At 49.7% G+C, this 22,472-nt stretch overlaps 1 protein-coding gene across 3 annotated transcripts; it reads left to right on the forward strand.

Moving 5' to 3' along the window:
• Positions 1–85: 85 nt before the first annotated feature.
• tbc1d14 (TBC1 domain family, member 14) lies at positions 86–22,151 on the forward strand. Of its 3 annotated transcripts, XM_030087900.1 has the most exons (14): positions 86–519; positions 2,788–3,541; positions 9,025–9,148; positions 15,622–15,746; positions 15,841–15,923; positions 16,011–16,128; positions 16,394–16,500; positions 17,329–17,409; positions 17,501–17,589; positions 18,463–18,534; positions 19,532–19,660; positions 19,766–19,875; positions 19,960–20,218; positions 20,312–22,151. In XM_030087900.1, exons 1-14 carry the CDS (start codon positions 471–473, stop codon positions 20,378–20,380), a joined length of 2,169 nt encoding a protein of 722 aa, XP_029943760.1. In that variant the 5' UTR covers positions 86–470; the 3' UTR covers positions 20,381–22,151. The 3 variants fall into 3 exon arrangements, with proteins under 3 accessions (XP_029943760.1, XP_029943761.1, XP_029943762.1); XM_030087901.1 differs by lacking the exons at positions 86–519; positions 2,788–3,541 and adding an exon at positions 5,765–5,953; XM_030087902.1 differs by lacking the exons at positions 86–519; positions 2,788–3,541; positions 9,025–9,148 and adding an exon at positions 11,761–12,008.
• The last annotated feature ends 321 nt before the right edge of the window (positions 22,152–22,472 follow it).

A 22,472-nucleotide genomic window follows, 5' to 3' on the forward strand; every position in this document is an offset into this window, starting at 1 on the left:
GGCTAGTTCTGCCTGCAGGTCCACACAGGTGAAGCCATCGAGGGGCAGCGCTCTGGGCTCGATTCCACTTCCCGCTTAAGTTTGTGTTAAGATGGCGGCGGAAGCGTCGACGCAGGTAGGAAGCTGAGCCCGGACAAAGTTCACGCATGTCTCCGTCTCTGAGGCTCCTGGGGCGCGAAAGGGGGGGCGCGCCGGCCCCCGCCCTGCTGCCGTGAGGACGGAGCCGGGCGGCTGTGGGGAGACGACCGAGAGCGGGAGGGGGGTGGGGGCTTCATCGCGGGGAAACTGTCGGTGAGTCGCGGATAAAGCGAGCAAGTGCACCCGGGGACGGAGCGCTCCTCGCGCGGCGCGCGGGGGTCTGTGTGCCGGAGCCGCGCTGAGGGGAGGGGAGGGGGGGGGGGGGGGCATCACCATGGAGACCGCGGGCCGGAGGCTGCCTCCCACCCACCTGTAGAGCCTCACTGGAGGACATGGCGAACACGACGACCCCTGGAGCCCCGGACCGGAGGGAGCACACCGGTGAGAGAGAGAGAGAGAGTGTGAGTGTGTCAGAGAGAGAGAGAATGAATTGAGTGTAAGTCCTTAAGTGTTTTCATCTCACACCACACTTGACTCAGTTTTTCTCATACTAAGGACATTTACTTTTCTTTTCTTTTTTTTTTTTTAATTTAACACCATACAGACTCTCTTTCTGTTTATTATTCCAATTCTGGCTTCCATTCTCCAAAAAAGTTGCGTTTTCCGTGGCTCCGAGCATCGTTGCCGTCTGAACGGACCGGAATAAGTGATTCCCATAATTGTGGGGTGCACTCACACTCCTCTTCTCCTAAACACTTGATGGTGTAATGTAACCGCTGTGTTAGTATCGGTGCTAAAAAAACAGAAGTTTTCGCTCCATCCATCCATCGTTCTCAAGAAACCCAACAGGGAGACAGTTAGTGGCTCTCAAAATAGCAGAAACTGTTAATCATTCTAAAAAAAATAAATATTTAAGCTGCCTTACTTCCTTGAATCTTGAGGAATCCAATGGAAGAAGACAAAGAGATGACATGTACATGTACTTTATATTTTGGCATCTCTATTTCATATATAGTGATGAAGGTTTTTTAACCTGAAACTCCCTCTGCTTTGTGCTGAACTGATCAACATTTGACGTTGTCAGTGCACGTGAATGATTATTTACTTCAGATGGATGCATAATAAAGGCGACTGGAGCTCCTCTTTGAATCCGCCGAGGGAACAGCAGCACAGGAACAACCAGTTGCTGTGTTTTGGTACAAAGTCTGCGGCGGCTCACATGACCGCCTGCAGGTCAGGGTTTAGGGCTTCGGGCTGGGAGTGGAGGCGGCGGGCCACGTGCGCTTCCCTCCGTGTTTTTTTTTTTTTTTTTTTTTTTTTTTTTTGTGCTCGGAGACGACTCGCGGGAAAGCGGCCGTTTGAAGAGCAGAATGTGTGAAAGTCTGGAAACTTCTCGCCGGGCCCGCTGATGTTCCTCCCGCGGGTTCCGGAATTCTCTAATGCAGCTTAGAGCTTGAGCCGAGCCTCGCAGATGGCGTGGAGGCGCGATGCGGCCGTGCACCGCACACTCGGGTTACAGCCTGCAGGATTATGGTGGGCCTTTTCAGGACGTCCACTCCCACGTATCCAGTGTCCGGGTCAATGAGGAGAAACCTTTTGTTGGGGCCGTCGTCTTCAGGATTGCTGATTTTTATCCACAATTCCCTGCTCTGTATTCATGCTTAAAGGGGACCGAGTGAAGCGTGCACCTTTCCTTTGATGATTTAAATGCGACGTACCGTGTGGTCACGTGTCAACACCACACACCATGGGCACCGTGTCAAAGGGTGACGTTCACCTCGTTTGAACTGATACGAGGAGAAGCCCTGTTTTCTACTGTTTGCACAAGCGGATGTGATCTCGCCACGGCGCCTTATATGGTCATTTGTTTCAGGCTGCACACGCAGTGGTTCCTAAAGGTGGGATCTGTTTGCTAATGAGACAGGAAATCTGAGTGGTATGAGTGAATACTTTCTTCATACATCATTAATTAATCGTCGTCGTCTTCGTTTATCTTATTGGCCAGTATTGCGTTGCCATGACAACCATGCAATGGTTCCATTGAAGCCTAAAGACCTTTATTGAGAACAACTTTCCTGAACTTCTGGCTTCAACGTGATCAACTGAACCGTGTTTCCTGAGTAAATCAGCCGTGTCCTCGGAAGGTAACAACTGAAACCTGAAACAACGCCCAGTGTCAAAAGGTGTTTTTTTTTTTTTTTTTTTTGACAACTGTGGCTCGGTTGGCGAAGTGGGTTGATTGGAATGTTTCAGGTTCGATCCCTCCGGCTCTGACGTTTGCTGACTGTAGTTTAAAGCCAACCTCAGCTGTCCCTATGGTGATCGTAAAGATGGTCGTAAAACGATAAAAGTGACGCTCGGTTGTACGTGTTTGGGCCACGGGATTTTTTTTTTTTTGCTGGCAACAATCTTGACATGGCAGCAGATTTGGCAGTGAAAATACAAGGAGCCGCAAAATGTTCAAGCAACCCCTCGAATATAACAAAAGTAGGAAGTTAGTGAATATTAAAATACAGACCTTGAATATGGAATTTGATTCTCTTCTACACTTGAAGTCTTAATACATTTTTTGGCACTTGTTCATCAGAATTCCAGTAAATTCTAAGGTGTAAGATCTCTCTGGAGTGGATTTCAAATTATTTCTATTACAACTCCAAACTTTCTATCATTTCCAGTAGAAAGTAAAGTGTGTGTTTTGTTGTTTTGAAGGTTACTCTGGAGGAGTGATACAGGAGAACGGTTCTGCAATGAAGGAAGCAACGGTTTCTCCCTTCCATGATCGCCCTCACAACCACTGCCACGATCCCGGCTTCGCCCCACTGGACGAGCCCCCCGTCCTGCCCACCTTCAGTCCACCCTGCTCGTCAACCCCCATCTGCTTCAGCAGCCCCCACAAGGCCTATCCGGACGTGGACCCGGACTGCCACAGCCTGACCTCCCAGGACTCTGGTATCCCCACGCTGGAGATCAACCCCCCGGAGCCCACCCTGCAGGGCCACCGGGCCCTGGCCCTCGACTCCAGTCGGGACGCCCCCGCCACTCTACCCCTGGACGATGACCCCTCGGACGCCAGCGCCGTGCGCAAGTCGTCCACCTTCCCCCGCAGCGGCTACGACTCCGGCCGCCTGTTCAGTCCCGGCCTCAGGCTGTCGGCCACCGCGGGGGGGATGGGCGTCGGGGGCGGGGCCCTGAACCGCAGCGACGACATCTCGGTGTGCAGCGTGTCCAGCATGAGCACGGAGCTGTCGGTGTCCAACGAGGACATCCTGGACTTCACCGTCACGTCCGACTCCAGCGCCATCGTCAACCTGGAGACGGACGAGAGCGGCACCATCCACTTCTCGGACGTGACGCTGTCGTCGACGCCGGGCTCGCCGTGGAGTCCCGCCCGGACGCGTCCGGGGCCCGGCGCCGAAGACGCGAGGCAGAAGAAACTGGGACCTCTGACCAGTTTATTCAACAGGTACGTGGTCGGATTCATTCTTAGATTCCCTTGTTTACTGACAAATTCAATCCTCCGATCATAAGACAGTGACCGGTTTTATTTAGTTTTTACTACCTATCGTATCCCAGAGTGCTTCACTGGCTCTGAACTGAAACGGCTTCCCCTGTGCAGAGGATGTGACAATGCTGTTGCAAACGGCGGCTTACTTCTCATTTCTCAGCGTGTGAAGTTGAAGGTGTTGCGTTCCTTCCTCATTAACATTATCTCACACCACAGTTTGTGTTCACTCAGTCTGTAGCAGAGTTTTTTTGGAAAAGTTCCAGCGCTGTCATGAAAACACGACTGGGGGTCGAGAAGGTGGAAACGTTGTGTTCCGCCAGAAGAAGCAGAGGTGTGTGAAAAAGGCTGGAACTGTCACGAACTTGAGATGTGCTTTTCTTTGAAGCGTGTTTGAGTTTGAGTTCAGCAGACTTGAAATTCCTCGCAGTGAGTTCGTGGCTGCGCATTAAAAACATGGTCGAGGCGGCGCTCTCACTGCTTTGGCACATTCCTTGTCGTACCGGGGCCGCGGCGCTTCCTCGAATTAGCGTGGAAAGAGAATTCGCAGCACCGAGCGAAGCTAAAGTTTTGAGTTTTGTGTGTTTATGAAAGACGGGCTCATGAAGCCCCTCACGATTATCTAGACGTCCTGTGTGTTCTCAACGTGGCATCATTACAGTACGTTCTCAGCTGAATTACACCGAAACTAAAGTCTTGAGTTGAAATGAAACTCTTCTAGAAGAACACGAATTTGCACAATCTTTACACAACAATGTTTCAAGTGAAAGTGCCACATTTCAGACAGCTTTCATGTTTCAACAGGTTAGGGTTTGCATGCGTGTGTAGTTTCATTACAAAAGCAACCAACAGCACCCCCTGCTGTCCCGGCATGCTAGCTGCACGGGTTTCAGTGTTTCTGCCGTTTCAGTGTAAATGGTAGGCCTGCACAATATATCGTTTGAACATCGCCATCGCAATGTGTGCATGTGCAATAGTCACATCGCAGGAGGTGCAATATTTTTATTATTATTATTATTTTTAACTTTTGTTTTGCTTCGTAAAAGCAGCAAGCTGCTCCATGCTCCGCATAGCCGCTCTCTCCCTCCCTCCTGCTCGGCACTCACCGGCCCCCTCCCTCCTCCACAGCAGGGGGGGGGGGGGGGGGGGGGGGGGGGGGGGGGGGGACTACACTCTGAACACAGGCGACATGCAGGAGGAAACAACAAAGGATTTAGTCCCCAAAAGAAAGTCAACATGTGAAATTTGGAAGTATAAAAAAAGACAATACGGAACAAAAAAACGTTATCTGCCGACAGTGCCTCGTCGTGGTTGCCTCAACACGAGGTAATACGTCAAACCTGTTGGACCATTTGAAACGCCATCACAAGACCCCAGGTGAAACTTCATCTTCTCAAAAAACAATTACAGAAGCCTTCGCCGGCATAACACCGTATGATAGGAACTCCAAATCATGGATGCAATAACTTTTTACCTAGTGAAAGACATGGTGCCATTGAACACCGTGGATCATTAAAGAGGGATTTAAAAAAATGATCCGAACGCTTGACAAGCGGTATGAAACACCACGTATTTCTCTCAAGTGGCCATCTCCCCAAATAGAGCTATTCAGGTCATCTGGTGAAAATTCTTCTATTTTTAATATTGCAATATATATCGCAATATATCGCAAGTCCCCAAAAAATCGCAATGTCAGTTTTTTCCAATATCGTGCAGCCCTAGTAAATGGACATAATTTTCAAAACATTGCAAAACTTTTCTGAATCAAATGAAAAGAGACAGCGTAGCGCATTTAGTTTCCAAGCCCGTCTGGCGGCAGACCTGCCGTTTACAGCTCCTTTACAGACTGGAAACTGCATCGTCTTCGCGATTTTTGTTTCAGAAAAATTTCACGTTCAACAGCGCTTTTTGACGACTGATTTTAAAAGCTTTAATATTTGCTGTTTACAAAGAGCGGTGTGCTTTGAAAACTGAATACTGTCTCTAATAATTCACCAACTCCAAACACTTGAATGAAAGACCGCCAAGTGAGGGGAAAATTGATCAGTGTTGATTCCTTTGATTGCCGACCGAATGTGTTGAGAATAAAAAGAGCAGTTTGCTTCCTGTTGAACTCGTGCCCCTCACTCCTCCTCCTCCTCCCCGTCCTCCTCCTGGAGGAGGCGTGGTCGCTGAGCAGCAGCCGTCTCCTTGCTGCTCTCGCTCTGTGTATTCTCAGCAACTCTGCCAGACTTTTCTCTGTCTTCTCTGACGCTATGCACCCATGGGTCTGAACTTTGAAGGGGAGCTCTGAGCCTCTCTTCCGTCCTCCAGTGAACTTGGGCTTGTTTAGTTCAGGATGGCGGCCCCGTCGCTCGTCCTGTTCATCGACAGGTGAGTTCCCGGACGTCGGCGGCGTTTGTCTCGCTCATTGACGTTCCTTCAGGTCAGCGGTCCGTGGCGGCGCCGTGTTTGTGGACGTATTGAAGTCTGCAGCAGTGATTTAACGCTGTGACTGAGGTGTTAAATCTCCGGTTTGTTCTGGGCTGAATGATTGAGCACATTCTGCCTCACTGTTGTTAGAAGTCAGCCCTGAGCTGCTCCTCTGCCCTGTTCACTCATGTCTTTCCTGATGAAGTGGGGAATAAACCATTCCTGCTCTGCCTCTTCTTCTGTGGGCTTGTTTTAGTATCCCTCTGCACCTATGTAACAGGCATCAGGTCTGAACAGTAGTTTTGTGAGATCCTAAAGTCGGTGAGCGCTGGAACCAGCGTGCAGAGCCCGGCTTCACCTCAGACTGGACATGGGAACGATCACGTCTGCCCATCCCGTTGGACTCTCTCGCTGCTCCACTTGGGCACTGGAGCATGGCCGCAGCCATTCAGCTGTCAGGTCCAGGAACATCGCGGCCGCGCTGAATGAAAACCCGGTCGGTCCTCTGTGGATGTTTGGCTGCACGGCGGAGCACAGGACTGTGAACGTGCAAGATGCTATTCAAGGCCTCACGTGGACGCGGCACCTCGTTGGCCTCCGCACTTTCATCCCTCCTTAGATTGTTTTATGAGGTTACTCAGGCTCACCGCTCCCTGTCCACAGTGTATTTTCCACCTGAGGTGAACACGGTTCTGCTGCTATTTTAGAACAATAGAAAGACTCTGTTCGTCAAAACTTAAGATTACAAATGTTGACACAAGGCACGAGCTTCTTTCAAGGAGGGAGTTTCATAGCTAGCTTGGGTGAGTGATCAGAAGAATGTGTGTGTGTGCGTCACATCAAAATGCTGACTCAGGCTGGAATCGCCTCAGATTAACGTACAATCTCATTTCTTTCCGAGGCGAGGCTCTGTTTTATTGGTTACAGTGATTCTTAATTTTGGGAAGCAATCAGTTCGTCAGTAAAAACTTTGAGGAATCACGACTCACTGGCGCCACCCACAGCACAAAAATGGCACTACTTGAATCTTTAGCTGTTGTTTCCTTTCCTCGCCACACCTGCGATATCTGGCCAAACGTTCCTCCAGGGCTTGAAGAGGGAGGCTGCTGCTAACAGGGCGAGCTAGCCACTGTCGGGCTACGCTGACGTAGGCGAAGCTCTCCTCCCGCCGTGTCTTGAGATAACGCCGCTCGCTGCCACATCACCACATGATCTGCTTCAGCGTGACTTCACTGAAAATAAAGGCTGGAGGAAGTTTAAAAGTTGACAGTGAGAGTACACCGATGCTGCGAAGGGCTTCGCACTTTAATCTGATATCACAAATGATTCACTTCAGCCCCCCCTCAGGAGCTCATTTAGACAAGCTCTGCTTGTTTATGTCACAAGGAGAGTTTCCCCTCAGCTGCTCTGGAAGCAGCAGAAAGCGATTAAAGCACTGTTTTGCCTTCGAGCCTCTCCCTGAAAGCCCCCGCAGAGCGAGGGAACACCCCCGCTGCCGCCGTTATCTCGGCGTTAGTGCCGTATCAGCCCGCCGAGCGGGGAAGTATGCGGGGCTGCAGCTGCGAGTAAACACGGCGGCCCCGGGTCGATGCGCCGCTCCTTTCCAGTCACTTATTAAAAGGGTTTCCGCGTGAAAGGCCAGGTTGTTATGGGCGACTGAGACGTCACACGCTGAAGCAGCCTGGAGGAGTTCCAGCGCGATACGTGTGGTTAGGTTCAGGCAGTGTGTGAACAGCTTATGATCTTCACTTTGTGGTTGAATGAATGAATGAATGGTTTATGTTTGGTCATAGCTGAATACATTTGAAATACAAATGTTAAATAGTAAGGAGTAAATCATAACCTGAAGAAAAATACATGTGTGTGTTCAGCAAATGTAGAATATTTTAACTCATTTCATATTATTAAGTTGAAATTTAAATAAAGTGTAGAATAATTTTGTACCCAGAAACAAACCTTTTCTCCAGTGTTATTCAGTGACATTGATGACGGCGTACTGGATGATTATTCAGTTAACTTTTAATTCACTGTAATGTAATTTTGAGTGAGAGCCGTGCACTTTAGTTGAATTTTAACCCGCTTCCAGAGCACGCTACAGTCACTGTAAACAGATTAACTTTGCATGTGCAAATAGATCAGCAACAAAACAGCGTTGGATCCGAGGCTTGTGCTGCTCACGCTGTTGGAGAAGCTCACATTAACACACCATCATCTGCATAAGTGGATGCTCCGCATACAGGAACTCAAGTGTTTACAGCCGATCATTTTCTGCATAAATTGTATTACATTGTATTACAACACCACTACTGATGTGTAGAATACATTTTCTGGTTTCCAGTTTGCTACTGAAATTGTAAAATCTGTGCAGATTCCAGCTGCTCGTTCTGGTGGAAACCAGACTGAAGAAGTGATGATCTATCCCTGCGCTGTCCGGCTTGTATTGTGCTCATATTTAACATGAACACCCTGGAACATTGTGTAAATTTTAATCATTAATATGAAAAAAAGAAAAAAAAAACCCAACCTGAAAGCTTTTAAATCTGGCACCTGGCTGTGGGTGATTGGTGGGTTATTGTCATTACACAAACAGTGGATGAGCCTGAACCCAAACAGACTGCTCCTCTTTGAAGTCCCCCGTCCCTTTTTATTTATTCTCATCTTCCCACTGCTCCGCTCTATTCAGCCCTCTAATTGAAGCCCGCGCTAACAGCACCTCCGCGCCGCACAAAGGAGCGTCGGGGCCCGGCTGAAAGGAGGAAGCCTTTCTCACCCGCTTTGCATGTGGTATTTAAACTGCTCGCACGTGGATGAAAAAGCATGCAGATTGCTCCCTTTGCTATTCCACCCACTGGCTTGGAATATAAAGTAAGAATACCCAACGCCGTTCTCAGCTGATTTACTGCTGGAGCCGTTGGACAATAGAGCTTATCTAAGCGGTGAGGAGCCATGCCAGCTCCGAGACCCCCAGAGCAGACTTCTGCTGGGTGCGATAATGACCCCTGTCCCGTCCGTCCTCTCTCTGCCTCCTTCAGGAGTCTCTTCGCCAGGAGGGTGAAGGACAACCGGCCGGCGGAGCAGAGGGATCCCGGCTGGAAGCTGTTTGGGAAAGTCCCGCCCCGGGAAGGCCCCATCAAGGACCCCAAGAAAATCCAGAAGGTAGGAACCAAAGAGACCCTCAAACCAGTGGTTTCTTCGGAGACGGTTTCCTGACCTCACCACTGATCACCTTTCCTGACTCCAGACTTTCCGGTCTTCGTCCTTCTGGACTGCCTCTTTCTCCTCTGCTGGACATTCTTCCCTCTTTCCTGAACATTATTCCTTTTGGAGACGATTCTGACCGAATCTGTTTGATTTATTCGGTCTATCTCGGAGCGAACACCTCGTGGCAATGTGGATTTGATAAGGAATCCAGGTTTTTATTGAAGTATTGAGAGAAATGTAACTGAGCCCCCCCCCCCAAGCACATCGTTTTTGTGTTTTGGTTTCAGGAAAGTTGCACGTTTACACGGAAAATGATGTGTTGTTGTAATGAAGCCACACGCACGTGCAGGCAGAGATCAATACGCTATAAATATTTACAGTCAAACGTGTGAGAAAGTAATCAGATTTCTTCATCATAAATCAACATCCTTAGCGTCATAAAACTTATTTTTATAATTGTATTCTCTTTAACTGTCGATACTGATAATTGAAACGCCCAGCCACATTTCACCGATCAATGAAGGCCCTTTTATTGAATATATTATTTATTGAATATAACACGACGAGCTGCCAGGTGTTTTATCTCCACCAGGTCAGAGGTTAAGGAGACTGAAATCCTCGTCACAGTTAGACAAACATTTCAGTCTCCTTAACCTCTGATTTGGTTCCGCGGCCTTTTCCTTTCATTTGAATAAAGTCGGACCTTTGAGTAGCAGCCGTTCAGGAGCTCCACAGGTCTCAGTGATTGAAGTCAGGTTGGCCTTGGTGTCGCCTGTCTGCTGCTTTATGGTCCTTCTGAAGTGTCCTCTGGAGTGATGAGTCAGAAATAGATAGATGTTCGGTCTGTTTCGGTCGCACGGTTTCTGTTATCGCTGCACCACGGAACAAACGTGACCGCTCTGGAGTTACGGCTCTGTGAACACACGAGTGCGATTCTCGCCCCTGGACTGCAGCAGTAAAAGGCCTTTATTGAGGCGTTCCGCGCAGATCCCTGATAAGAAGGGCTGATCTAACCTGGCCGCGACCCGGTCCCGCGCCGTGCCTCCAGCGGAATCGCTCCCCGCCGCCGACATTTCGGTCCGGCAGCTATATTTAGGCCGCCGCGTGCTGAAAGGCAAACAGCCGCGTCGCTGTTTGCCTCCATTATGTTTGTGAGCGCCGCCGCGCCGAGGCAAATGTTTGACCACAAACGTACAAGTTTACTCTGTCACGGTGATAGCGGAGAAGTCGTTCGTCTTTTTGATCGCGGTTTAATTTGCGCTCGGGCAAAAATATGTAATTGGTTCGGCCAGACGAGGCTCCGATGCTGGACATGAGAGTGAGGCTGTGTTGGAAACGTGGAGGACTCTCGGAAAGCCAGCTGGTGAAGGAACGCCTCTGCTTCCCCACTTCAGGAGGGGACGGAGGAAACGTCTCCAGCCCAATTAAAGAGCGGGACGAAAAAAGGACAAGATGGCAGCGTGCAATTAGCCCCACGAGAGGCCTGTTATCCACAATCCATTCCCCCGCGTCTGACAACAGGGAGGAGGCTCCTTTTCTGAGTGTGTGTGAAGCCTCTTTCGCTTAGATATACGACCCTTCGGTGCGTCTTGTATTTTTTTTTTTTTTGTTGTAAATGTTAAATGTCGAGCCCTCATTGGACGGAAACCAGGCGCACACGCGTAACGTTAGCAGTCCGTCTCCTCTGCACCTGTAACCCTACCTCCACCCCAGGAATCGGGTTTACCAGGCTAGGATTTCCAGCTTTTGTTGCGCCTCTGCTGCTGTTCGAACGCGAGGCAAGCTGTGTGTGTGTGTGTGTGTGTGGACTGTTTTATTTGCTTAAGCCATTGTTGAGCCGCTGCTCAAACCACGTGCCGCTTCCACCAGCAGCTCCTTTCCCCTCCCCTCGGAGAACGAAGCCGCCGTGCTGTAATTTACGCCGCGGCGCCGCCGGGCTCCACCTCAAGGCCTCGGCACGCCGTGCGGTCGCGGGGAAGCGCTGCCCTCCTGCAGAAAGCGATGGTCTGAATGGGACGGCGTGGCAGCTCGGACACGCCACGTTTACCGGCTGTAATGAAGTCAGATTATATTCCCAGCAGGATTTATTTAAATTATCCTGGAACCCCCTCAAGATGTTCATAAATGGGGGATTTAAAGGTGTTTGGCAATATAAATTAGAATTTTAAGCCACAGTTTTATACATTTTCTGTATAGAAACACCAGCCTGACTGCCTGTAACTCACTCAACATCGCGGGTTCGCTGCAGTTCCATCTGTATGCCGGGACCTGAAGGGAAACTTCGGCAGGTGCAGCGGGGAGACGTCGCGTGTCGGGAGCTCAGCAGCGAGCGAGCAGCTTTATATTCTCAGCAGCAGCAGCAGCTGCTTCACTGTTTGCTTTAGGAGTGCAGCTGTAACCCGATCCGTCACTCTGGGCTTGATTAAAGCGCCTGGCAGGACGCAGCAGAGCGCAGAGCCGCTCTGGGAGGGAGACTCGCAACACTCGGCGGTGCTGATTTGCTGACACACACACGTAGCGGAGATAGACCCGATGCGGAGCGGAGCGCTGTAGCGTCACTGCTCGGAGAGGGGGAGAAGGGGGGAGGAAACGAGGGGGTCATGCTGCTGCTGCCGCCGCCGCCGCCACTGCTGCTGCTGCTGCTGCATCCTTTGCAATGCGGGGTGTGTCCCTCGGCCGAGCTCCCCCACCTCCCGGGTGTCCTGTTGCCATGAGCGAGCCCTCCGGAGCAGCCATGACGCGAGCCCGGCTAGGGTTCTAGAAACAAACCCCCACCGGAGGACTGGCCCGTCTGAGAGGAACCGCAGCGTTCATGGTGAGTGAGCAGCGGCGGTGTGTGTGTGTGCGTGTGTGTGTGTGTGTGTGTGTGTGTGTCTCCTTGTCTGCTAGAATCAGAGGGCACCGGCTTCACAGGACAGCTCGGGTTTCACATAATAGCTTCTTTCAGCCGGTCGGCGCTCGGCACTCCGGGCTGGAGCCGCGATGATGGCCAGAGTGTCTGCGGAGACATGGAGGTGCCTGATCCAGGAGGAGGAGGAGGTGACCTCTTCCTCCCAGCATGCACCCAGAGCTCAGCCTGACAGAAACACGTGTCATTTCTCTGTTTCTGATGTCTGGAATTGCGTCGAGAGGAGGGGGGGGGGGGTTTGGGCTTTGGGGCTTTCCTCTCCTCGCTCCAGTCAGAGAAACTGTTTACTCCGCTCTCCTTGGACGAGGCAGCGCTGGTTCGAGGCCATCTGGTTCTCAGCCTCCCGCCAGGCTGTTACAGTCCTGATATCAGCCTCCTTTAATTCCACTGCTCGGCTGGGAACGCTGCAGCCAAATGAAATCAGGCTGGAGTTTCAGCAAATATATTTAATTATCTCAACGGTATCATATCAGGTCGGATGTGGGTGTCATTTACGCCTAACTACATCCGATAATGCTGTGAGTGTGTGTGTGTGTGTGTGTGTCCTTGATGGATTCCTGGGTTTCTGTCAGAGCTACAGTGTTACAGTACCGTAGCTCTTGATCGTTCCCGGCTTTATCTTTGCAGAGTACAGAAAGTCTCCTTCTCTGCATGCTTGCTTTGGGCTAACTCGATAGCGTTAGCATTCTGTCCGGGGCCGCCGTCCATACTTGTGCGTTTCGTGCTCTGTGTGTTTAAATATTGGACCACATGATGGCAACGGGCCAAAAACACGAGAATTCAGGAACGGCGAAGTGAAGAACGGGTTTGTTCCTGTTGGAAACTGCAGGCGATGAGTGGAAAAAACACAGAGCCGTGCCAGATTGAGTCCAGAAAGAATCAATCGCAAACATTAGCCGGTGTCGGCGGTGCACTCCGCTGAAGTGGAGCCGCTGTCGGACCGCCGCCCGGCGCCTCCGGGTATGAGGTCAGACTCGGTGAAGTGAAATCTGATCGGCCGACGCTCACGATACCTGTCCTGTCCCGTGGGGACTTCCTGCCTGGTTCCGGCTTCCGGGGTGAACACAGTTGTGGTGTATTGTTCAGAGGGAAGCTTGTTTCACCCCCCCCCACCTGAACCAGGGTTTGAATCCCTACCCACAATCCCTCCCTTCTACCCACACTGGGGTTTAAACCTCGATCCCCGATCGAACCGAGCTGCTTCCGATGGACGTATAGAACAGAAGCAAATCACACCAAATGCATTGAGGCAACTGCACCTGGTGTGAATTAGCTTTTCTTCTTGTAGCTAATATGCCACTGAGCATGAAGTTAGCTTTGCTAATAAGACAAACGCAATCTTCAGTCGTCTGTTCAGTCATTAATGCACAATACGTTGCCAGTCGGCAGAAGATTGCAGCTAAACCTGCGGTCAACTCTCCATTGCTCCTCGTTAGCGGGATCCGCTAACAGCTTAGCTTACTAGCTGCTCTGACGGGTTGCAGTTGTGGTTTGTTAAGCTTCAGGTGTCGGGACGTGTTCAGGTGCGAGCGACGGTCGGGGAAACCCGTGATTTGTTGGAGCGACGGCGACGGATTACTTCGTGATGCGATCGGAGACGTATTGGCTCGTCAAAGCTAATTCCATTTCCCTCTGAAGGTTTGACCGGTGAAGGCCATTAGCAGAGAGCTCCAGGAAATTACAGGAGTTCCTTTCAGCGTGACGAAGCAGGCTGCCGCGGTGGCAGCTTTTCAAGAGATACGAGAGCAGCGAGGGAAGGGAAAGAAAAAAAAAAAAAAAAAGAGGAAAAACAAACCGTGCTGAACAATACGAGTGTTGTCACTCGTGTCTTTTTGTTTGAGGAGATTTTCTGCCAGCGCGTTTGGCAGAAAGCCACCAGAGAGACTGTATCCTGCCACATGAAACGGCGCGGGAGGCGGGGGAGGCGTGCCGCGGCCACGGCGAGATCCATTGAACCGTGAAGAGTTCACGGTGCGACGCTTCCACGTCCGCCCCTCCACAAGCGCACATTCAATATCATTCAATCAGCTTCATTCGCCCCTGGAGGCCGGTAGAGATGAGACTCTGGTACTGAGGACTCTGGGTTTCTGTCCTCTGATCGGTGGGAGCGTCCCCGATCGCTCGCGGAGCTCGCCCTGCATTATTAACCAGCTGGCCGCACGCCGGAGGCCATTTTGGCCCGGCGTCGGGGTGTCGCTGCGCTCGTCCTATTTACCGCAGCGGCTTAATTAACGGGACCGGCGGCTTCCTCCGGAGGCCGTCCCTACACCGAGTCAGCCGAGGTCTGAGCCTGCTGTGCCCTCCAGGCCCCGGACCGCGCTCCCGGCGGCGGAGCGCAAGTCACACGGTCGTTAGGCCGGAGGTCAGAGGTCAGGCGAGCCGTGTCACAAGATCTGCGAGGCATTTCTCAGGGGCTGCAGCCGGAGGAAGACACGTGGCCTGGAAGTCAGTTTTCTCCTTCAGACGCTCTCGAGAAATGACAAATTTATATCAATACTGATGTGCAGTCAGTTAAAAAGACAAAACACGTCCTGTTCATGGAGAGAAAAAACGAGCAAATAAACAAATATAGAAACAAAAACCAGTGATTTTTAGGACCAGCAGAGATTTGACTTGAGGCTCTGTCTGCACCCGGACTGTCAAAGCAAAAATCTAAACGACAACAACACACACTTTCTTGAAGAGGGTAGCAGACAAAACACAACACTGAGACCTGGGCTGTTACTGGTGATGTTATCGTGAAAGCGAGCTAACTAGCATTAGCCTCAAAGCCGTGCTGTCGGGGAGTTTGTTAAAATCTGGATAAAGAACATTTCACTGTATTTTTTGCACCGGAAGATGTCATTAAAATTGAATTTATGTCGAGACTGTAGCAATTTTCCCCCCAAAAAATAATTAAATAAACTTTAAAGTGTAAATTTCAGTTTATTATGACTCTGTTTTACTGGTCTGGCCCAGGTGAGGTCTGTTTGACTTTCCTGTTCTAGAATGTGAGGCAAGCTCAGGAATTGGATAAATGCTTTTATCACTGGTAAACATTATTGTAAATGCAGTTCGGAGAGGTGGCTCCGCACCTGAGTAAACGTTTGTTTGGATCTGTATTCTGATATCAGGAAGTGGAACTTTACAACGACGCTCGGGCTTCGTCATCGAAAACATGAACTCTGGTCTAAAATGTCTGTTTCCCACATGGCTGAAGAGTCTTGTTGTGATTTTCTCCATGTCTGACTGTATTGTTTGGTGAATTCAGTGCAATGAAAGCCTCGGTTCATGAATGGACCCCCTGGACCACGGGTTGGGAAACGGTTTTTATTCGCCTTGAGTCTGTTCGGTCTCGTCAGTGATCAGACGGTTCAGCTCTTCCTCCACTTTCTGCACACGGCACTAAATATTTATAGCCCCGTTCACCAGTGACCTCCAAAGCTAGTTTGCCCCACTTGTGGTTTCCGTGTGTGTGTGTGCGCGTGTGTGTGTGCGCGTGTGTGTGTGTGTAAATCGTTTTGTCGTCTTCTTGGTCCAGGAATATGAAACTAAGAGTGGCAGAGCTGGACCCGGCAACCCGACGTCTCCCCGGCAGAGCGTGAGGAAGAACCTGGACTTCGAGCCGCTGTCCACCACCGCGCTGATTCTGGAGGACAGACCGGCGTACGTACACACACACACGAAGACACAGACACACACACACACCACACACAGCCTAATAAATGTGTGTGTGTGTGTGTGTGTGTGTGTGTTACAGTAATCTACCCGCCAAACCAGCCGAGGAGGCCCAGAAGCACAGACAGCAGTATGAAGAGATGGTGGCCCAGGCAAAGAAGAGAGGTGAGACACCTACACACACACACACACACACACGCGCACACACCTACACACACACGCAGTCCCTCTAAGTGTGTGTCGGCCCTGCAGAGCTGAAGGAGGCTCAGAAGCGGAGGAAGCAGCTGGAGGACCGCTGCAGGCTGGAGGAGAGCATCGGCTCGGCCGCCCAGACCTGGATCCAGGACATCCTGCCCAACTGGAGCGCCATGTGAGTGGAGCGCCGCGCTCGCAGGGAACCGGTATTCCCGGCGCGGCCGGCATTCCTCCGCGCTGATTTGAATGAACGCCGCCGCCGCCGTGATTATCTCGTTGAAATAACCGCACGGCTCCAGGCTGCGGATTCTGCCTCCAGCTATGAGGAAGAGACTCCGCAGTGTGAGGAGCTCACACACACTCTCCAGGAGGAGTCCCAGGCTGGACCTGGCTCCCCCTGGTGGCTGCTCTGCGTCACTGCTGCTGGTGTCTCCGTGCAGGTGCACCTCCCGGAGGGTCAGGGACCTGTGGTGGCAGGGCATCCCGCCCAGCGTCCGGGGCCGAGTGTGGAGCCTGGCGGTGGGCAACGAGCTCAACATCACACACGGTACCTGCGTGCGCGTGTCTGTGTGTGTGTGTGTGTGTTTTGAAGAATAATTACGTTTTTTTTACTTTCATGGGTTTTTAAAGTCACAGCATGTTTCTTCTGCAGCTGATGGAAGAAAAAAAATCATGGAAATATATCTGATTAAAGTTGTTATACTTTTTTGTTTCACACAAAAACAATTTATTTACAACAGTATTGTTAAATAAAATATTTTGAAATGTACATTAAAAAAAACCGTGACAAACAAGACGCATCAGAAAACAAAAGAGCATTCATAACAGGAGAGTGAAAAGTTACAAAACTTAAAAATTTTCTTTTCTGTGAGAACGTTCCAAAAGGCTCACGATTAAAAACTATTGACACAATTACTACTGATGATAATAAATACAAAATAGTGCGCTTTTTAAAAATGGTGTGTTTGTTTACAAGGAATGTTAAAAATGTAAGAGACTAAAGTTTGAAATTTAAAAAAGAGCATCAGTTGAAGAAATGTAGTTGAGTTTTTTTTTAAACAAGCCTTAGTTAGAATATTAAAAATTGCGTTATTTAAAAACATTTAAAATGAGCTTGAGTTAAAAAAAAAAATGTTTCTGAATTAAAATAAAGAAGTAGCAGAGTGTTTCGTTTCCTCATTATTTAAACAGAAGTGTTCTGCAGCTGCAGCTCCTCACTTCACTGCAGAGGACAGACTGCAGTGGATTTAACCGTGTGTGTGTGTGTGTGTGTGTGTGTGTGTGTGTGTGTGTGTGTGTGTCTGTGTCTGTGTGTGTGTGTGTCTGTGTGTGTGTGTGTGTGTGTCTGTGTCTGTGTGTCTGTGTGTGTGTGCAGAGCTCTACAACATCTGTCTGTCCCGGGCCAAAGAGAAGTGGAAGACCACCGCCGCTCCCTCAGCGGAGACTGAACCTGAAGGTACTGCAGTCGTCTTCCTCTTCCTCTTCCTCCTCCTCCTCCTCCTCCTCTTCCTCTTCTTCCGTCTCTGAACGTCCGGCGTCTCTTCCAGATTCCGGCTCTTTGGACCGGGAGTCCAGCCTGGAGCTGATCAAGCTGGACATCTCCAGGACTTTCCCCCAGCTCTGCATCTTCCAGCAGGTCAGACCGACGAGCTGCAGCACATTTACAGCAAAGACTTTATAAATTCTGTTTATTAATACTGTATGAATATAGAAACCTGACAGATGAAGGAAGAGAAGGTCTTCCTGGAGCCGAGGACAGTTCTGCATAAAGCAAAGAAACTGAACTCACAGTTTAATTAATTTAAAGAAAATTTCAGTTACATGGTGTCACCTGTGTGTCCACAAGAGGGCAGCAGATGGTGTGTGTTGGTTTATTAAGAGAATGTAATTTAATTTGATTTAATTTGATTTGGTTTGATTTGATTGAATTTAATGTATTTTAAATTAATTGTAAGAATTTTAAGAATGAACAAAAACTTTGGTGTTTTTTTAAACTGTAAGTTCAATTTTTTAATTTTTGGTTGCATAAGGTTTATCTTAAGGAGCCACCTATATGCTAAAATGTAACTAGTTTTATTATAACTAAAGCACATAGTATTTATTTACTCATGTTTATTGTTTGTATACTGGAAACAATTTAAAATTCTCCATAAATGAATCAATAAAGAAAGCTTTATCATATTTTCTGTACTAGAAGTTGCACTTTTTTTTAGTTTATCAGGTGCTACGAAGCCAGATATATTCAAAAATATAGCTAGTTTAAATGTATTTAAAGCACATGCTGTTGTTGTAACCGATCCTTACTAGTCAGTTTACTGGAAACAGTTAGAAATCTCTGAACTTTTAGTCACACACGCTGTTTTTTTAGTTGTAGTTTATTTTAAGAAGTGACTTTTACTCCAAAATATCTGCTTTTAATGTAATTAAATGCTTTCACTGATTCATTATTTCACTGTAAATGTTATTTTGCCAGTAACGTAAAGCCGAGTTGTTCTGTGCTCCTCGTCAGGGGGGGCCCTACCACGACGTGCTGCACAGCATTCTGGGAGCGTACACTTGTTACCGGCCAGACGTGGGTTATGTAAGTCTCCTTATTATTTCTGTTTTTAATCTGTAAATTTCATAAAACCTGAAAAACTTCCAGGAATCTCAGGTCTCTTTGTCAGGAATATTTTTATTTATTTCAGAAATATAAACTGTAACTATAATATCTGCATATGACTCTGTAATGACATGATGTCATTGTTCAGAGGTATATTAAACTAAATATAGAAACCTCAGTAAAGAGAATTTCCACTAGTTGCACACACATGCCGTGACTTCTAAGTGAGAATAGGCCCTGGTAGGAAAGTGGTGTGTAAGCAGTGACGAGGGTTTGTTGCACCTCGTCAATTTGCACATCTGGAGCATATACTTGCGGTTTATCTGGCGTATCGAGATGACTGTGACTTCCTGCACGGACCCCAACCCTTCACCTGCTCCACGCCGCCTCCAGCCACCTCTGCACCCTCTGCTCTCATATTCTAGATCTCACCGCTTCCTGCACAGCCCCGTTAATGGAGCTTTTCACGTTATTTCATTAGACCTGGAGAGATGGTTATGTTAATGGTGTCTTTATTGAGATTTAAGTGATACGTGACAAGAAAAACTGTATTAAAAGAAGAAATTAGTGGCTGAAATGGCTCAAACGCAACAAAAAAAACAGCTTAAATGGTCAGAAATGGCTTTTTATTAAGTGAAACACTTCTTCAAGGTAAACGAAATATGGCTAAAAATAGACAGATTCAGATTAAACTATTAAAATCTTTGAAATAAAAAAATTAAATAACAGCCAAAATGAGAGAAAGCAACAAAATTATCTGGAGAAAAATGCTAATCTGCTAAAATGGTAAAAGAAAAAGCAAGTAACCTGCAGAAACGTGTAAATGTGATTTTAAAAAGACATTTAGCACTTTAAGAAAATGCTAGTCGTTGAATCCTGGTGGATTTTACTGTGCTGTGGAGTCGGTGATCGGCTCCTCTGGTGACCCCAGTGGATCACTTCCTGTTAAGCCCTTCTCCTCCCGGCTCGCCTGCAGGTGCAGGGCATGTCCTTCATCGCCGCCGTGCTCATCCTCAACCTGGACACGGCCGACGCCTTCATAGCTTTCGCCAACCTGCTGAACAAGCCCTGCCAGATGGCGTTCTTCAGGGTGGACCACAGCCTTGTGAGTACGCCCCGCGGCGCCGGGTGTGCGTTTTGATTCGCTAGCTGTTAGCACGGTTAGCTTGTTTGGCGTGAGCGACCTTCTCTCTCTCTCTCTCTCCCGCAGATGTTGACCTACTTCGCGGCATTTGAAGTGTTCTTTGAAGAAAACCTACCAAAGCTCTTTGCACATTTCAAGAGGAACAACTTGACCCCCGATATTTATTTAATCGACTGGTGAGTTGCGGCGAGCCTGGTGTCAAATTACAGCGCCGTTGATTGTTCTCTTTCGACCGTGACTTTGTGGCGTCCGCCCGCCAGGATCTTCACGCTGTACAGCAAGTCGCTGCCGCTGGACCTGGCGTGCCGCGTGTGGGACGTGTTCTGCCGGGACGGCGAGGAGTTCCTGTTCCGCACGGCGCTGGGCCTGCTGCGGCTCTACCAGGACGTGCTGACCTGCATGGACTTCATCCACATGGCGCAGTTCCTCACGCGGCTGCCGGACCTCCTCCCGGCCGAGCAGCTCTTCCAGCACATCGCCGCCGTGCACATGAGCAGCCGCAACCGCAAGTGGGCGCAGGTGGGGAGCTCGCCGCCGCCGCCGCCGCCGCCACCGCCGCGTCCCGACGGGGCGTCGAACGTCCGTCTGAGCCCTCCCCCTCCCTCTCTTCAGGTGCTGCAGGCGCTGACGGAGCAGAAGCGGTCGGGAGCGAGGCAGTCCGGCGCCGAGGCGTTGAGCTGAGGTCCGGTCGTCCCCCGACGGCGCCCGGCGCCGGCCACCAGCCAGCGGGGACGGAGGAATCCGAGGCCTTACCGAACTCCCGACGTCCCCTCCTCTGCTCAGAGGCCCGGAAGAGAACCGGCAACTGTAGCTGGGAAAGGCCCAAGAATGTAACCCACACCTCCCATGTTCCCCGGCGGCTGACTCAGAGGAGTGGAAACCTCCCGAGACGGCGCTCTCTCTCCGCCGCCGCCGGCGCTCCTTTTCTTTTCCGTCCGCGTTTTACAGCTTTAAATTTGCAAACCTTCAGAAAGTCGTCTGCTCAGATCATTCCTGTCTTGTTTTTTGCTTTTGCTGTCGTTCCTTCTGGTTTTCAGTGTGGTGTTTTTGTTCTCGCTTGATTTGTCGAGTCATTCCATGAAGGCGCCGCGGAAAGGCACGTTCAGCGGTTCGCCAGAGAGAAGCAGAACGTGTGAACTGAGAGAGAAAACCAGAAAACCAGGTGTGTGTGTGACATGTGTTTGAGGTCCGTTTGGTTTTCTCAGTAAATGTTACTGGGCGAATATCGGATGATTAAGAGTCGGCCCGGTTGCTGTCGGGATCGAGAAGAGGCTTTGTGGCGAGCGAGCTGCAGGTGTCGGACCACATCCTGCTGCAAACGCTGAACTTCACTCACACCGCTCTGAGGCCTCGCCGCAGAAAGCCCCCGACATCTGCCCCGGTAAACATCACAAGAGACACGGGCACAACCTATTTTAGGCGCTTGAACCCGATTAAACTGTCAGTAGATGACTTTAAAACCGAAGCTTTGATAATGAGAATGTTTAGCCTGATTTTCACCAGAGCGACGTGTTTCTCCGGTAACCACGTACGCCGACGACTCGCTTCTCTCTCCGTCTTATGAACATCAGTTCACTGAAATGCTCCTTTTAGTTTTATTTCCCAGAACTCCTTGGAGTTCTGGCTCCTGGTGTTGGTGAAGCTCTTAGTGCCTGCTGGAGGCCTCGCTCCCTGAAAACCTCAGCCCCTCCTTCCAGCCTGTCGCCCTTTCAGTCGTGGTGAAGTTCTGGCGGTTCGGACCAAAAGTTAGGCCCTCGGCCAGCGATGCTGTATTCAGCAGGAGTGGGCGGGGCCTATATTTACACGTTCGTCCTGTGAATGGTCTGTGTTTGTGGATGGTTTGTGTTCTTTGCACTGTGGTACCGAGCTCTGGCTGGTCCCCTCGTCTCGTCTCGTCTCGTCTCGTCTCGTTTCGTCTCGTGCTGCTGATTCTGTGCGAGTCTGGTTGGAAGCCGTCCAGGTTCCTGTTTTGCGACGGCGCTCCGCGGACCCCAGCCGAAGTTTAGAAAACAGGAAGCAGCTCTCACCGCCAGCTCGCCTGTGCACTCTGCACCCCCCCTCACCCCCCCCCCCCCCTCCTCTTGTGGTCACCCACCACAGGACTGCAATAAAGCGTTTTGCACATACATGTAGGCCTTTGAGTTGTGCCTCGCACCATCGCGTCACGTCCTCCCCTCACGGTTTGAAACGGGTTTACACACCTCTCTGTTTTTGTTGTCGTCCCTCTTGGTTTTGTTTTGTTTTTCTGTTTGTGCCTAGTGTTGCTTTTCTTCTAGTTACTGCTGAATTATGTTTTAATCGCTGGCCTTGGTAGAAATCGGCCCCCGCAGCCCTGAAAACACTACCACTTCTGATCGACGGTGGTTGGAAAAAAAAAAAAAATGGAAGAAGAAAAGCAAACTATTGAAGCTGAATTTGGAGGTTAGATGTAACCATGGGGCGGACTCAGGCCGGTCGAGTCGATTGGTTTGATCTGCTCTCCTCCCCTCAGAGACCCGTGTACTGTAGAGGACTGAGACGTTCGTGGGGACGGCAGAGGGTCACCATGCAACCGTATCTCACTTGAAATGTAAATAAATGATGGTTTTATTAAAAATAAAATGCTGTACATATTCAGTCAGCTGCCGGGTTTTTCTTTTCTCTTATGTCCCAGTCATGAATTCTCTCAGTAGCTTATTGATTGTTCTGATTGAAGAAGCCTCATTGTCACTTAGAAAACACTTTTTTCACATTATTTGACCTTTTTTCACTGTTGGCTACCAGAGCTAGCAAT

The sequence above is a fragment of the Salarias fasciatus genome, chromosome 3 (genome assembly GCF_902148845.1).
Source record: "Salarias fasciatus chromosome 3, fSalaFa1.1, whole genome shotgun sequence".
Lineage (NCBI taxonomy): Eukaryota > Metazoa > Chordata > Actinopteri > Blenniiformes > Blenniidae > Salarias > Salarias fasciatus.

What these genes read in the sequence shown, in the direction of transcription:
- tbc1d14 (XM_030087900.1), top strand. Translation starts at nt 471, where the DNA reads ATGGCGAACACGACGACCCCTGGAGCCCCGGACCGGAGGGAGCACACC. An exon ending in CTGACCAGTTTATTCAACAG is followed by an intron (nt 3,542 to 9,024) that starts GTACGTGGTCGG and finishes TGCCTCCTTCAG; the next exon opens with GAGTCTCTTCGCCAGGAGGG. An exon ending in GATATTTATTTAATCGACTG is followed by an intron (nt 19,876 to 19,959) that starts GTGAGTTGCGGC and finishes TCCGCCCGCCAG; the next exon opens with GATCTTCACGCTGTACAGCA.